The sequence below is a fragment of the Sebastes umbrosus genome, chromosome 12, assembly GCF_015220745.1.
Source record: "Sebastes umbrosus isolate fSebUmb1 chromosome 12, fSebUmb1.pri, whole genome shotgun sequence".
NCBI lineage: Eukaryota > Metazoa > Chordata > Actinopteri > Perciformes > Sebastidae > Sebastes > Sebastes umbrosus.
In genome coordinates this window covers 22,780,579-22,796,573 of record NC_051280.1, presented here as the reverse complement: position 1 = coordinate 22,796,573, position 15,995 = coordinate 22,780,579, and the positions used below count along the sequence as shown (strand labels likewise).

Here is a 15,995-nt window from a genome sequence, read left to right as displayed (position 1 = left end):
TGGAGAGTCCAGTCAGTGTGTTGTTGTACTCACCTGTCTAAACGGCACCGCAAAGTCCTCCATAATCTGCTCCTGGTTCAACTTCTACACTCGTTCATTCTCAAAGCATCCAGTCTACTCGGCCTCACTGTTCCAATATAACCAGTCCACTCGGCCTCTCTGTCCCAGTATAACCAGTCCACTCGGCCTCTCTATCCCAGTATAACCAGTCCACTCTTTCTCTCTGGTGCTACAGCAAAAGTAGCCTACAATTACACAAAAAAAGACTTTGTTACAGTAACGAGAGTAGGCTAAATGTAATTTGTTGCTTCCGCCCCTGTATTAATGGTGTTATTATTAGTGTTATTGATCTTTTTCAGCTTTCTCAGCTTTCTTCCCGAGAGTTAGATAAGAAGATCAATGCCTCTCTCGTACAGTAAATATGTAGCTGGAGTTAGCCGGAGCCGGTTAGCTTAGCATGAAGACTGGAGACAGGTTGAAATAACCAGCCTCTATAAGACAGTGGTATCGATCTTCTCATCTAACTCTTGGCAAGAATACAAATGTGCGAAAGTGTTTCATCCAAAACGTGGAACTATCACTTTATACATCAGTTGTAGTTCTTCGTTAGGCTACAGTCTATTCTGTCATCAGATGGTTTCATGCATGACTTACAGACTCAGCAAGTCAAGTTCTTGAAGATTTCCTGTCTGGAAGTAAAGACAGATCAAGGCTAGACGGCAGAAAAGACTCTCTGCAATCTGTCACCCAACTGCCCTGATATTAAATATCTGAGAACTCACTAAAAAGAATATTTTCTTGAGTGTGGTCTTTCCTAAATGTAGTGTTTCCAATCATTTCTTTGCTTAGTGTATAGAAGTGGGCCTTACCCAAAAATACTGTAAACCAGTGTCGATTTCCAGCACCGTTAAGAACTAACAGCATACACAGCTGCTGAGGTCAACCACGGTCTATACTTATTTACATTATCCAAATTGGGATATATGTACATTCTGTACTTTTCTGCTTCCTGCCAGCTGGGACACTCATTGAGTCCACGAGCAGTGAAAGCACAGAGGGAACATCATGAAGAGTCTGGGGAAGCCAAGATGTAGGCCAATGTCGTCAATCAGCGGGAGTTCGTTCCTCACGACCAGTCCAAGAAGTAAAAGCATCTCACGGAAAACAAATACTGGACCAGTCGAGCAGAAGCAATAACGAAAACACATCCATCTGTATCGTGTAACACATGTCTGTGCAAGTGTCAGCTGAGCAGGAGATGTAAGGAATGTAAAAGGAGACGACTGTGTGTGCATCTAAGCATGCAAGAAAGATACATGCATGAGTGAAAGTCTGTGGTCAGCTGCACAAACAGGGCACTGGGACACACGTTATTTTAAATTTGGATTTGACCTCAAAGAAGAAATTGCTTTGTGCTTCTTCTTGCAAACTTTACAGGACGTTACAAAAGCTAAGCACATGCAGATATTTGAAGTTTGGCGTCATAAAAAGGCAGAAGTCAAACATTTGTGTGGTAGTCTCTTGATACTGATGCCAAATGGGGACCATCCTTGTCCGAGGACAGCGTGTCGGAGTCCTCACAGGAAATCTCTCATATCCTCTCAGCCTGGTCTCCCAGCCTGGACCTGTTCAATCCAGAGGAGCATACAACTCCTGGGGCAACAATAGCAGAGCAGTCCCTGAAGGGGCCTCACTGGTGAAATGGTCAGGGGTCAAGGCTGAACAAATAGATATTATATATGCTCTCGCTTTGCACCACTGGGAGGCAGTAGTGTGTTTTACCTGGCTGGCTGATGTTCTCAACATACTGGAGAATGGGAACAGGTTCAAGGTTTAACATTTTCCTCCGCATGGTGTGCATGATGCAAGTTCGAACCCGGCTTTGGGCCCTTCTGTGCGGAGTTTGCATATCCTCCTCGTGTTAGCGTGGGTTTTCTCCAGCTTCCTCCCACAGTCCAAAGAGACGGGGGTTAATTGTTGACTCTCAATTGCCCGTAGCTGTGAATGTGGGTGTGAATGGTTGTCTGTCTCTATGTGTCAGCCCTGTGATAGTCTTGGAACCTGTCCAGGGTGTACCCCGCCTTCGCCCAAAGTCAGCTGGGATCGGCTCCAGCCCACCCGCGACCCTGAATGGGATAAGCGGTTACAGATAATGGATGGATGGATGGATGGCGTGTATGAATCAGGACATGTGTATCTGTAACTATGCTCGTCTGTCCTGCAGTCTTATGTCTCTCAATTCTAAACCTTTCTGTAAACTGGCGTGGTTAAATCAAAGTTTGAGAGGTAATTTCTTTCTAAATACAATGAAAATACTAAAAATGTCTTCATCTCATCACTTCCTGAGTAGTGGAACACTTCCAGGAACAGGTGTTACTAATAATTCATGATGGCTGCCTTCCATTTAGGTGTGCCAGCATACTTGCCAACCTTGAGACCTCAAAAATAGAGAGGATTTCAAAAGCAAAGCGGGCTGTCTGGGAGTCCTGCAGAAAAATGTGAGTGACTTTTTAAGAATGAAAATAGCAAAATAATAAGTACGCTGCAACAGAACTTTTTATGTTAAAAAGGTTTTTAATTTAACTTTTAATTCTCAAGAAAGAAAATTTGATAATTTGCCCTTCTGGCTTGAATTTGTGTGAATCTCTGGCATAAATTTGTATTCATCGTTTTTTATTCATTCCTTTATGTTTCGCCCCTGCTTGAGTATTTCTTTCTCTTAGTACTCTCCATTTCCCTCTACTTCTCTCACTCACTGAAGGCCCTTTAAGACACAACGTGACAACAGCACCACTGCGCTCTGATACCCATTATTTTCAATTGCTTGTGCTGCGCCACGACGGCTTTTTGCAAACTTTGGGCGCTGCATACTGTGATGTGTGGCAAGCGCAGCATATCTTCCACCGGGAAATAACTTTTGGTGTAGCTCTATTGTCATCCAGGTGGAAACAGTAGAGCTTATACCCCCTGTAGAAATTCGGGAGAACTGTGACCTCGGGAGGAAACCGAAAGAGGGCAATGACAAACGGGAGTCTTCCCGGAAAATCGGGAGGGTTGGCGACTATGTGTGCCAGCTACAGGCTCCTGGTATTATGCATGCTGACTCACCAACATGGCTTACAGGGAAACTTAATGGAACGGAGCCATCGTTAAACAGTTACACCTGTGCTTTTCATGCTGCGAAAGTCAAAACATCTGCCTGTGAATCCGGCTTTAAAAAAAGGTATTTAACATACTGTACATACCTGACCACACTCCCACCAAAAAACATAAATCTTTTATTGGTCATTTTTATCTTCAGTTAAGCAGCATCCTGTCGTGTCGCCTCCCTGAAGCTCCTCTACATCCACCACCCTGACTGGTGGTGTTTCTACTCAATCACAAGGCAGTCATGAGCTCCATCCACTAACCATGAAACTCAGTGATCGTGCAGTCAGCTGAAAAGGTCACTGCTTGGTTGCCAAATGAGGAACATGGGGCAGGTGACATTTGAAGAGAAGTATGGTGGCCATGTGACACTTCCCAGACGTATAGTTTCTATGTGATAATGTGATGGGTGCTCTATCTGATGATGGACGCGTCATAATATTAAATCTCACTTTGGATATTCAGAAGCTGAGAACACATAGGTTTTTGACATTTTATATCGTTTTTTCTCCGAATTTCCTCTTCAAAAGTGGTCAGAATCTTTATTGGAAGTTATTTAGTTAATTGGAATATATTCAGATATTTACAGTATTTCTGGCAAAAACAAGTGGAAAAATCAGTAAAATATAAAAAACCTCATTAAATCCCAAATGGAAAAAGATCACAGATCACAGTCTATCCATGGGAACCAGAGGTTTTACGGCTTCGTACATGAGGAAGTCAGGGGGCTGCGCTGGGATTTACAGATGTTCTGCGTTTGGAATCTGGGTAAAAGGTCACCATGCCGGTTAGAGATGGGAGCGGCCATTTTGGGAAATTGGATAAGCAGCTGTAAAGAGGTGTGGATCCGGTGATGATCAGTAACATACGACTGTACTGTGAGGCTTGAGGCTTGGAATGAGAGGATAATGGGAGGAGACGGATTCCTGTAAGACACGCTCATTACTGTAGAAATTGTCTACTGTGACTACAATATGAGGAGCAGCCTGTTGGTTCTTTTTGTTCTTGTTCATCTGTAATAATATCACAATAGATATATTCTATTCTGCATCATTTGTAGCCTACTTTTGGCGCTTTAAGTTCATTTTACTCTTTGATAAAAGCTTTGTGTACTTAAGTAAGCTTTTCAATGCAGGACTTTTGCTTGTAATGGAGTATCTGTACACTGTGGTATTACTATATATAAGAGATCTGAACGGGTTTGAAACATTTCCTGACGAGATGTTGTCGACTTGTTATGCAATTCTGTCTTTAAGGTCATGATGGAAACAAGCGTGAGTCATCCCCAAAGCTGCAGTACGATCACAATGTCGAGTAAAACTGGATTTCTCCCAGACAGTTTGACTCATGTCAACTGCAACTTCGCACCACAAAAACAGGATCCCAATCAACTTCAGGCCGTTTTATAAACCTACATTGTACTTGATTATTCCTGAATAACCAGCTCCTCCTGACTGACGCACAGCTGTAATTCATCTGAACCTACCACAGACATATTTCTCAAAACCGAAAAGGAATTCTCCATCGGCACAGAAAGCCAAAAACTAAAGGCGTTCAGTCTTGGACACCCCGCTCTCACATGCCTGCTGAGCTCTGTAATGTCCCAGAAGAAATGCAACAAGGCACGTAGCCTACGTTCTTTACATGTACAATCATGACGGTCGCGTACCAGACGGTCGTCAAGTATAACTGTCACTGTATTTCTCTCAAGACGCGGGTGTCCTTTTGAGATGTTCCTGCTTGTACCTGCCGCAGACGGATACCTTTCAACCACTTAGCCTTTACCTAATACTTCAGCACAAAAAAACGTGTTCCCATTCAGTGATAATCCTGCTGTACTGCAGTCTGACACTTCAAACCATAGAACAAACAACCCTGAATTGACCTCAGGGCTCCTATTAAAAGGAAAAGACTGAATTAGAAACACCAACTGGAGCCCAGCGTGACGAGGTTGTCTGAGTGGAAACCCCTCACTGTCGAGGCTTTGAGGAGAATAATGCGTATTTGTTACATGCCAGAGGTGTACGTGAGGGCCCTGTAATTCCTCTGTTTCCCCTCCCAGCACTGTCAGCAGTCTCCCAGTTACCTTTCACCTACTTAGTCTGGGCCGCAGACAGGAGAGGGTTAAAGCTGCTCCTTCTTTGTGGTCTGGGCCTGAATCACGCATGGCCTAGAGTTCCCCAGCGGAGGTTGTTAAAAAAAAACTACGCCCCGCAATGAGGGCTTTCTCTGTGCTGTGAACTTTCCCCTAATTCTCACAGTCCTCACGGCCTCCCAGCAGCAGCACATCTTTGCTGAAGAGCACCTCAGGCCAAATTTGTACGCATGTTCCTCCCCTGACGTGCTCCGCGGTGTCACTGACTTCATTCATTCCTCACGTAATCCTGATATACGGTTTCTACAATAGCTGTTAGAAAGGGGTTTTTAAATGATGATCTTTCTATCAAATAACAGTAAAGTGTACATGTTTAAGGTTACTGGGATTGTTGTGAAGTCTTATGATTGTTATCAGGCTAATTAAGTTTAAGAGAAATGAAGGATTAAGGCAATTATTCCCTTGTGACTGGAAGTCAGAGTAGAGTAGGTGTTTATTAGGGGTGTAAGAAAATATCGATACACACGAGTATCAAGATATTATGTTGTGTGATATTGATTTTTAATTAACCTCTTAAAAATCCGACAGCCTTCCGTCGGCCGCTATTCGATCTTCCAGAGGTTGTAGCGGGCTCAGTTTTGAAGCTAGAGTGAAGTTACTGGCATCATATGACTAGATGCTATCTAGAAAACCCAAGGAATCCATTGGTACCAAGCATGGCATACTAGCTTGTCTAAATAACGCTCCAAATTTACGCTACGTTACGCTTGGCGAGGAAAAATTGGCATGGCGATTTTCAAAGGGGTCCTTTGACCTCTAACCTCAAGATATGTGAATGTAAATGGGTTCTATGGGTACCCATGAGTCTCCCCTTTACAGACATGCCCACTTCATGATAATCACATGCAGTTTTGGGCAAAAACCATGCTGCTTTTTTGCATGTAGTATAAATGTGTCATTTTTGCCTATTCTAAAATGGTTTATTTCTGGTGTGTTCTTTATATTATGACAGTTTTCCTTAAAATTCAATTTAAAATTTGAAATGATCGCAATATAATGAATCGTTACCCCTGTATCATGATATGTATTTTCCCTTATGTTAATTAAAATGTTGGCCATTTATGTGAAGAAATTGATTCGTATGTCTTTCTTGTTGTGCAGATCGATTCATGTTCCCTACTTTTGCCTGAATTCTTTCTCAGTCTTGTGAGGAAAAGATCTCAGATTTAATGTTCAGTTTCCTTGATAATACTGTACAGATTTGATTTATAACTAACTTACAAATTACTTCTTTTCCTAATGCCCCTCCATACACTGAATGTCACTGAATTTGAGGTTACAGGACATGAAATACATATATATACATACATATATACACATAGAGATCTTCCCTTCATGGCTGTGTGAATTAAATGGCCTGAAGAAGAGGCTCAAATTCTCCCCTCATACAGTGATGATGAGTCTGCTCTATAACGGTCTGGGCTTCATCTTTCATTGGCATCAGTGTTTGTGTGTATGTGTGTGTTGAACACTTCAGTTCAAATCAGGCCAGTTTCCTGATATTTAAAAATGGACTGTTAAACAAGGTTGCAAGATTTCTGCAGATGTTTTATGATATGTTTTGGACTGACTGACTATTATAACCACACAGGCACACTCTCTATTGTATGAGCTTAATGGGGGTTCTGATATCACTATCAACCAATTTCAGGGTGTTCCTGTGCTGACGAATAGATGGACTTGGACTTGGACTTAGATCAGCTCACTTATTCAGAATCACTATTACACCCAGTAATACATCACAATAAAGGAACACATTTGTGTCACTGCTGGGAATATCAACTGTTTTCCCTCAGTAGATAATGTAGTCTCTGTCTCCCACGGTGCAGAGATGAAAGCCAATCTTTTTGTTGTAGTATGAGTCCCTCCTCCGCCTCTGACATGAATAGTTAACAGAGAGAGGTGGAGGAGGGACAGAAACCTGAGAGTGACTGCACCCCTCCCTCTCCACGGCTGGCCAATGGCAGGCAGCTCACGGCTCAGAGTTGAGGGCTGTGAAACTATATAACAGTGGTGCTCTGACTGCTCAGCCAGGAGCCTGAGCTCACAAATCCAACCTCAAAGAAAGAACAGAACAGAACAGGACGCTGCACACTTCTGCAACAGGAAAATATACAACATTTAAAGCAGAATCTCAACAGTTTTTGGAGAACGGCAGCAATGAAGACAACACTAGCAACTCTGACTCTCTGCCTGGTGGTGCTCATGGCCACAGGTTTCCCTCTGGAGAAGAAAGGGGGTTCATCCTCCAGCAGTTCAGCCAAGGAGAAGCGTGTACAGTACGCGGCGTGGGATGATGTGAATGTCATTGCTCATGGCCTGCTGCAGCTGGGTCAGGGGCTGAAGGAGCATGTGGACAAAACCAAAGTCCAGATGAGGGACATTTCCACCAAGCTGAAGGTCTTTAACCGCACGGTGACCGACCTGGGGAAGGAGAGCCAGAAGCTGCGAGTGGAGGGGGAGGCCCTGAAGGCTCGAGCCCACGGGCTAGAGGACAGAGAGGGGCGGCTGCTCAATGTCACTGCCGAGCTGAGGGAGAAGGCGGAGGAGATGCAGCAGGAGAGGAGGACGATAAGCGAGAGGATGAGCCGGCTGGAGGAGAGGGTGGACAGCATGCTGCAGGGAGACGTCGTGCTGCTTGACACCAACGCTGGTGCCAAGAACAACAGTGATGCTCGCAACATCCAGGTGAGAATGCAACTGTTTCTGGCTTTGATTTCTGAAGATGATGTAGGCAGGAGCATGTTGAGATAAAGAGGAGTGACATTAGTTAGTTTGGGAGAAAAATGAGGCTTTCCACTGTTTGCAAAATACCACTTAAAGACATTACCATAAAGCCCCAGAAAGTACAAAATGTTATTTTACTGCAGCAGATGGTTAAAGGGACTCAAGCCAAGTGAGTGTCTGTACAGTATGCACGGGCTGTTGGCTTTTATGGAAGCTCAAAGGCACTAAATCAAAATGCACAAAGGGCAAACAGTGGGTGGGTGGTCGGTGTAGCAGAGTGGAGAGGAGGAGGGGGGTTAGTTAACAAGCCTGCATGGCAGGGAGGAGGACGAACGTGCAGAACGTGCAGTACGTGCAGTGAAGCACTAAAAGGCTGCCAGACAAAGAAATCTGCACGCATCAGCTGCAAGAATGTGTGTATAATTATTCACAGCTGGAACATTTCACAACCTGTAGAGTATTCGGCCATATGGCACAGTGGAAGCAGCTTATGAGAGTTGCGCTTTCTTTTTAGGTCCCCTTTTTACAATGCAGTATTATAGTGGGATGGAAAATCCTTCACCGTGGGCGAGTTACATAACCACAGCACGGTCGGTTGGAAAGGACAAATGCTTGTCATTGAGGGGTGGAAATGTGTCTCATGGGGGTTTCAATGAAACCCTGCAAGTTGGGCCCCTTTGGGCACATTTTACGCACAGGCGCTGTGTGGAATAAAGTTGATGAAATGCTAAAAAAAAGTGTGTGTGTCATTTGTCTGTCAGCTGATGCTGGAGGCTCAGAACAAACGCATCGACGATCTGATGGAGAGGATCAGACTTCAGCAGGAGAAGCTCGACAAGCAGAATGTGCGCATCAGGACGCTGCAGAGTCAGGTGAGGACACAAAAATGCACGTTTCTGAATTCCACATTAGAGGAATTTTTAATTTTTTTTATTTTGTCATATCTTCTGCAATCTCATCATTGGTTCGTAACTTTTTTTTTGAAGGTCCAACAGTCTCGACAGAGAGTGTCCACGCGGAGCAGCAACACTGATCTGGAAAGTGGCGTCGCCGAGCAACGCGACTCACCAGTCGGTAAGTAAAGCCAAGAAAAAAAGCGCCCAAAATCCCCTCCTGACACTGGCTTAAGTCGACTGTGACGCCAAATGTGGCGGGCCATCTGTTTAGTACGGCTATAAAAGGAGCTTAAAATCACTAGCAATTACAATCAAGGAATCTAATCAATTTGGGACGCGCTTCTCCGCTCGGCGGGGCACCAAAAATATCAACCTTTGAGCCTGCATGGGAGATCCTAACGGCATTATTCAGCTAATACAGGATAACATTTGCACAATTAAATGAGTAAAACAAAATTATTTAAAAATATAAATTAGGCATCATACTGCACCTTTAAATTAAAATATATATCATCATTTTTTATTTATAGCCTTATTTGAAACTTAAAAAAAGGGGGAAATTAACATTGTCAGAATGAAACTCAGTTTAGTCAATGCCACTTCATACTGTAGCTAATAACAGGCAGTAAATGATGCCCTCAGTGTGCAGCCACGCCAAGCAGCTGTTGTTCCCATCTCATCTGATCTGTGACTGGACCAGCAGTCATAATGGATGCTTTCATTCAGACTGTACTTGTCTGGATTCATTCAGCTTTCTTACCCACCACACTTTGGTCTCACTTAAAAAGTCTGGTTTAGCCGTCAAAGAGGACGGTTACGGGATGCTGAGAGGAAAATGCTGAATAATACAGATTATTAAAACTGGATTAATTTAAAGTCAACCCCTCTGATTCTGACGGCCATAGATGAGAACTAGGTGAAAGGTGAACATGGCTGAGGCAACAGTTGAGACCAGTCAGCCAGTGCAAATCACAATAACCCTTCAGAGCTCTGACATCAGCAGGATTTGAGGAATGAGGAAAGGAACAAGTTTTCTGTGGCACGGTTTCAACTGGGGGAAAGTTCGCTGGTCTCTGAGAGCGTTCAGTCAGGTCACACAGCTCAGCAGGATTACTCACACTGTTCAGCTTCTGTGGTGTGTGTGCGCTGCTGGAAACGACGAGGGAAGGCTTTGTACAGATCTAGCATGCAATGTTCCTCAGATTACTGTCCTTGTGCCCGAGCCAAGAAAAAAAAAAGACGGCAAACAAGGGGGAAATGGGAAAAGGCGGTCTATATTTAAAGGTGAACTTTGTACAGATATCCTCTACTGTTTTGAAGACACTCGCCTCCTCCCCCCTTTTCTTAAGACTCCCACCTTTTTGTGTAAAACATTTGTACATCCCTTAGGAATGAGCAACCTTTCCCCTAGATCTGTCAGGGAGTCAGACATACCTCCTCCTCCTCCTCCTCCTCCTCTTCAGTCATCCTCTCCTCTCCTCCCCCATCCCTGCACACAAACCCCCACGTCCTCCTCTCCCATTGTGATGAATAAGAAGTGTGCCAAAGTTCAGGAGAACCCCTGACCCCGAGGCGGACTACAGCCACGACTGGCCGCCACCAAGAGTTCAGGCCTCTAGAGGAAAGGTCATTACACACAAATGAGGTTTTGTGGTTATCACATTGAAACAGTATGCGGGCCAATATCAGAGCAATTTTTTGTTGTTTAAAGATATTCAATAGCACCACATGATGATGTCATCCCTGATAAGAAAGGATTACTGGAGAGGTGCTATTGAACTTGTGCCTCATCAGGCACATGACAGCTCCAATTGGCTCCGGAGAACCCCGGCATTGTGTTACTGCCTTCTCCGATGTCGCTTTACAGCAACAGCCCCTGTACCCCCCTTCTCCACCCTTTGATTACTCCCCATGCATGCACCGACCATGCACCTACCATGCACTGCTGCATCACCGACTGGCTGCTGTGCACGTGAGGGAGGTGTGACATGCCAGAGAGGAGGAGGGGGGTGGGATCGGTGACGGGGAGAAGGGGGTTGAGGAATGTAAAAAGGGTAGTAGTGTGCAGCCGTAGAGAGGGAAGTCTGCTTGGGAACTGGGAGAAAGGTCATATTTATAACCGAGATACAAGTTCCCTCCCTCTTGTTAGGTCAAAGGCTCTATCTGCGGGTACATACTTACATCCCCAGACTTACTGATAAGCCCACTCGGAACGATAGTCGTATCTGCAGACGCGCTGTTCTCACAGTGCAGAGAAACATGCCGCCGAGAGTGTGAGTGACCTACTTATCAATGCTGTAAACAAGCTCAGATTTCAGTTAGAATTTGGCAGCGGCCCAGCGACCTTTCAGCCTCACATTTTTTTTACAAACAACTTTCTTTGCCAGAGTTCGAAAGGTGAAGCGAAACTCATCTGTTAAATGTGTCATGTATGAAACAGCATGGCCAGCGTCCATAGTGGAAAGGTGATCACACTGTACGGAGCTGGTTGCCTTAACATTGTTTTTTCCCCTCCTCTTTCTCTTGTAGAGATGGCATCAGACTGTCATGAGCTGTTCCTGAGAGGAGACACCACAAGCGGCGTCTACACCATCCAGCCAGTAAACGCAGAGCCCTTTAAAGTCTTCTGTGAGATGAAAACTGGTAAGTGGTACTACTTAGACAATCAGTCACTGACTTAAAACGGTTCAAAGTCTCCAAACTGCACAAGAAGCTGCTGTTTTTTGAGAACGTTTACTGATCAATCTGTTTCTGTCTTTCTGTCCAGATGGCGGATGGACGGTGATCCAAAGGCGCCAAGACGGCTCAGTGGACTTTGACCAGCAATGGCAGGCCTACAAGGAAGGCTTTGGCGGCCTGAATGGTAAATGTTCTTTTGACTTTGATCTCACTCTCACTAACTGGACAGGTGCTCGCCGGCCTTGCCAGGGTCAGATTAGTTCGCACAGCATTACTGTCTTTTACAACCACTGCATCAAGAGAGCAGGATCTGTCCCCCAAAAGCATCTTATCGCTGATAAGATTAAAACAGATCAAAGGCAAACAGAAGTCAACACAGTAGCAGAAGTCAATGTGTTCACTCACCATTTCTCTTCTTCTTCTGCTCGTGTAGGCGAGTTCTGGTTGGGGTTAGAAAAGATCCACTCCATCGCTAAAGATGGCGGTTACATCCTCAACATGAAGCTCGCTGACTGGGGTAGTGACGTTGCAACTGTCCGCCTCCCCTTCCAACTTGGCGGAGAGGAAACCAAGTACTCGCTTAAGATTCAGAAAGGTGGCGAATTAAGCCCCTTGGAGAGATCCCTGGGGACTGACGCCGCCTCCGGCCTGCCGTTTTCCACCAGCGACCAAGACAACGACCGGAAAAACGACACCAACTGCGCCAAGCACCTCTCTGGTAAGTTACAAATGACAATGATAAATGCCCGTTTGTTTTCCAGTTTCCAATATGGGATAGCGCACACCTAACCTGATCTTTTCTTTTGTCTTGCTAGGTGGCTGGTGGTTCAGCAACTGCGGTCGCTCCAACCTGAACGGTAGATACTTCCAGAGCCCTCCTCCCAAGCAGCGGCACCAGAGGAAGCAGAGCATCTTCTGGAAGACCTGGAAGGGCCGCTACTACCCTCTGAAGTCCAGCACGATGATGATCGCCCCCGCTGCCGTCGTAAACAAGTCCTAAAGAATAGAAACAGACAGAAAGAAAATGTTGAGACAAAGAGAAAGAGGAGGAAGAAGTACATTTTTGGATTCTTTCTTTTCTTGGTGCTTAATTGATGAGGTTTCTCTGGTTGTCTCCCTGCAAGGAAGACTTTAAACCAGAGCCAAAGGCCCTCAAAATAGAAGCAAAAAGAACTCATGTTAAATGAGTTCCAGGTTTCCACCGCTCTGTTCTCCGAGATTCCTCCCCGGCACCTAGAGCCAACAGATGGAAAAAGAGACACAAATAAAACATGCAGTGGAAAGTTTCTCATAAGTTTCATATGCAAAACGATCCCTTCTGTTGGCACGAAGCAGGGGCCCCTAGTCAGGAGAAAATCACAGGGCGAGTCCCGGCCCGTCCACTGTGCCGTAAGCCATAAAGGATCTCCAACAAGTAGAGACGCATCACCCGACATGTGGTGTCAACTGTGTATGTGAGCTGTTGTTGGGTTTGAATGTGATTTTGTGGCAAGTAAACAGCAGCGTAAGCTCAATAACAGATCGGCGTGGAACGCAGGCCGATTATTTAAACCCAATGGTGTGGACCAAATCCTGACTTAATTAAAACAAAGAGTCATTTTCCACATGAGCATGATGAGATTGGTGTTCAAAAGCATTATGTAAAGTTATAAATCACTGTAAACTAGTAACTGTGTTCAGACTGATGTTCGTGGGGCATTGAAAACCATTCCAGCCTTTTGTACAATACATTTTCTGTCTGCAATTTTGAATCAAATTAAGCATATTTCTTCACCGATGTTAATTTTTCTGTGGAGACTTCGATGATGTTAAGTCATATTGACTTATTTTAATACGAGAGGCATGGTTTTGTACATTGTGTATGAAGGAATGTCATCTGTCTTTTCAGAACTGTGACTGATTTGTTGTGATCTGTTGTCCTCGTGACTTGAGAGTTTGCTATTGTAGATGTTCCCTTTCCTTATTTAAATGCTAAAGAATCATTATATATGATATATATGTATATATATATGTTTCTGGTGCTGCCTGTTTGTAATTTATATTGTCTTTGTCGTGTTTACCAGATGTAAAACTGTTTTTTTAAGAGACTTTAACCTTTTTGGGGGCCATAGTGAGCCAATAAAATTGATTTAAACTAATATTGCTGTTTGTCCGTCTATTATGTGCCACTTTGAGAGTATCCACAAGTTCGCAACAAATACAACTAAAGGTACAATACTAGCATAAAACAGAAATAAAACAAAAACTCATATTACATTAAACTCAAAAACAAATATTTCACAGAAGCAAATAGGGATGTACGAAAAATATCAATTGATTAATTTTAAATTAATAGTATACATGCAAAGATTTGTGGCTGACAGTGGCTCAGATTGCACAAAGAGTAGTGCTATGATGTTGGATGTTAAAGACTTTACGCATATGGTGGTGTGTTCTTCATACTATGACAGTTTTCCTAAAATAAAAAAAAATAAAAAATCACAATATATCGCCTTGCTTACAGTATCGCAATATATCCCAGTATCGTAGTGTAACCCCTGTATCATGATATATCGTATCGCCAGATTCTTGCCGATACACAGAAACAAATATGTAAGGGATAATGTACAGTGAGCAGGTCATTGTTGTGAAATAAACCCAGACAGGGTGATGCAGGACCCCGACGTGGAGGGGTTTACTTCACAACAATGACCTGCTTGCTGTGCATTATCCCACATATTGCACGGCTACTTACTTAAATCAATAATTTGACGCAAAAATGGTCCTCCAGAATCAGAGATCAGAGCTGCGTCCATAGCAACGGTCTGTTATACATAGCAACGGTCTGTTATAAAGAATAAACAGACCGTAGAATGCCATAATTGTCCAATCAGAATTGAGTATTCAATAAGGGTTGTCAAAGCTAAAGCAATAATAACATGGTAACGCAAATTCGTTAAAATGTTTTGTCCCATATTGATAAGAGTATTAGATACTTTAAAAAATCTCCCTTTAAGGTACATTTTGAACAGACAAAAATGCGTGATTAATTTGCAATTCTTCGTGATTAACTATGGACCATCATGCAATTAATTAAATATTTGAATTGATTGACAGCTCTCGTATTCAACAAAGCCGTGTAATAAAACACAACATTGTGAAAGATATGATAACAAGTTGAGTCAAGATAAGGGAACAGGCTCATATTCAGGTGACTTTTTTTATTTAACATTTCGTCATATCAAATGCTGCAGTTGCCAGTTTTGTTTGTTATTACTGGTGGAAAAAAAAACTTTTCCACAAAAAAATATATAAGTTTAATTTGTGGTTTAACTGAGAGGGCATTTCATATTGTTCATTGTTCACAGCATATTTTTTTCCATGTAAAAAAAAAAAATCAAGATTTGTCTTTGATTTCCATCCCTATCCAATCAATTCAAAATGCATTTAATTTTTAGATTTATATATAATCCTCTCGGTTCAACTGAACATGCAATTTTGTTTACCAATCTCACCAAACCTGTCTGTACAGGAACACTTTTGTAGGAAACAACCTGTGGTCCCAAACCCACACAGCAGAACTAACCCATTTCATTAAGCCACACGTGGCAGAGCTCTTGTATCTTTTTAGCAGCTTAATCATTATTACGTGGAGGCAAACTTCAGGAGCTTCGAGGTGTCAGCTTTGATTTTTCACTGCACCACTTTCTGCTTCCTTGTCAGGCTTACTGTTAAGGTGCGTCATCCCTACTGATCCTCCGAGCACGGACAACTCGCTCGGGATCAACCTCTGTAACAGCTGATCTGATGGGAGTGTGCTCTGAACTGACCTCTCCCTTCAGCGGATCGGTGGTGAAGCCGGTGAAAGTCACTGCCTGGCTGCCACAGAGTAGGGGGATTTTAACACATGGGGACACCACTTGTTACCTGCAGAGAAAAAATGTAGAGCATAGCAGTTTAGTATCCCATATTTTCCACATTTTGTTAAGTTAATTTGGGGAAATACACTCATTCTTGATGGTTCATTCATGGTGATTTAAGGACAGCAGATTCCCATTATCTGATCTCTGTGGTGTTATCAGATACTCATCACTCACCTATGAGGAGTACCAGATTATTAAAAGGTTACCATGGCAACAAAGGATGGGAGCAAAAGGGCCTTCAAGCATCTGCTGCTTCACTTGTGCAAGGAGTGCTTGAAAGCCCTCGTTGTTGCAGCAGCGGTGGTCACGTGCCGCTGGTGTGAATAGGAGGACAGGAGGTGAAGGGTATAATTAAGGGGTTAGAGTTGAATATCAGTATAAGGAAACACATTTAGATGAGTGCATTTCCTAATAAAAGAGCCTGCAAAACATGAAACAGAACATGTACTTGTAACTGCTTGAATAAGAAGACGGCAATGAAAGAGAGCA

General features: G+C 43.5%; 1 protein-coding gene across 1 annotated transcript; it reads left to right on the top strand.

The window, feature by feature from the left end:
- The first annotated feature begins 7,322 nt into the window (after positions 1 to 7,322).
- On the top strand, positions 7,323 to 13,742 carry angptl4 (angiopoietin-like 4). Its single transcript, XM_037788471.1, has 7 exons — positions 7,323 to 7,990; positions 8,791 to 8,901; positions 9,016 to 9,103; positions 11,455 to 11,568; positions 11,693 to 11,788; positions 12,038 to 12,322; positions 12,420 to 13,742. The coding sequence occupies exons 1-7, from the start codon at positions 7,463 to 7,465 to the stop codon at positions 12,602 to 12,604; spliced, it is 1,407 nt and encodes a 468-aa protein (XP_037644399.1). The 5' UTR covers positions 7,323 to 7,462; the 3' UTR covers positions 12,605 to 13,742.
- Positions 13,743 to 15,995: the final 2,253 nt, after the last annotated feature.

What these genes read in the sequence shown, in the direction of transcription:
- angptl4 (XM_037788471.1), top strand. Translation starts at nt 7,463, where the DNA reads ATGAAGACAACACTAGCAACTCTGACTCTCTGCCTGGTGGTGCTCATG. An exon ending in AGGCTTTGGCGGCCTGAATG is followed by an intron (nt 11,789 to 12,037) that starts GTAAATGTTCTT and finishes CTGCTCGTGTAG; the next exon opens with GCGAGTTCTGGTTGGGGTTA. An exon ending in CTGCGCCAAGCACCTCTCTG is followed by an intron (nt 12,323 to 12,419) that starts GTAAGTTACAAA and finishes TTGTCTTGCTAG; the next exon opens with GTGGCTGGTGGTTCAGCAAC.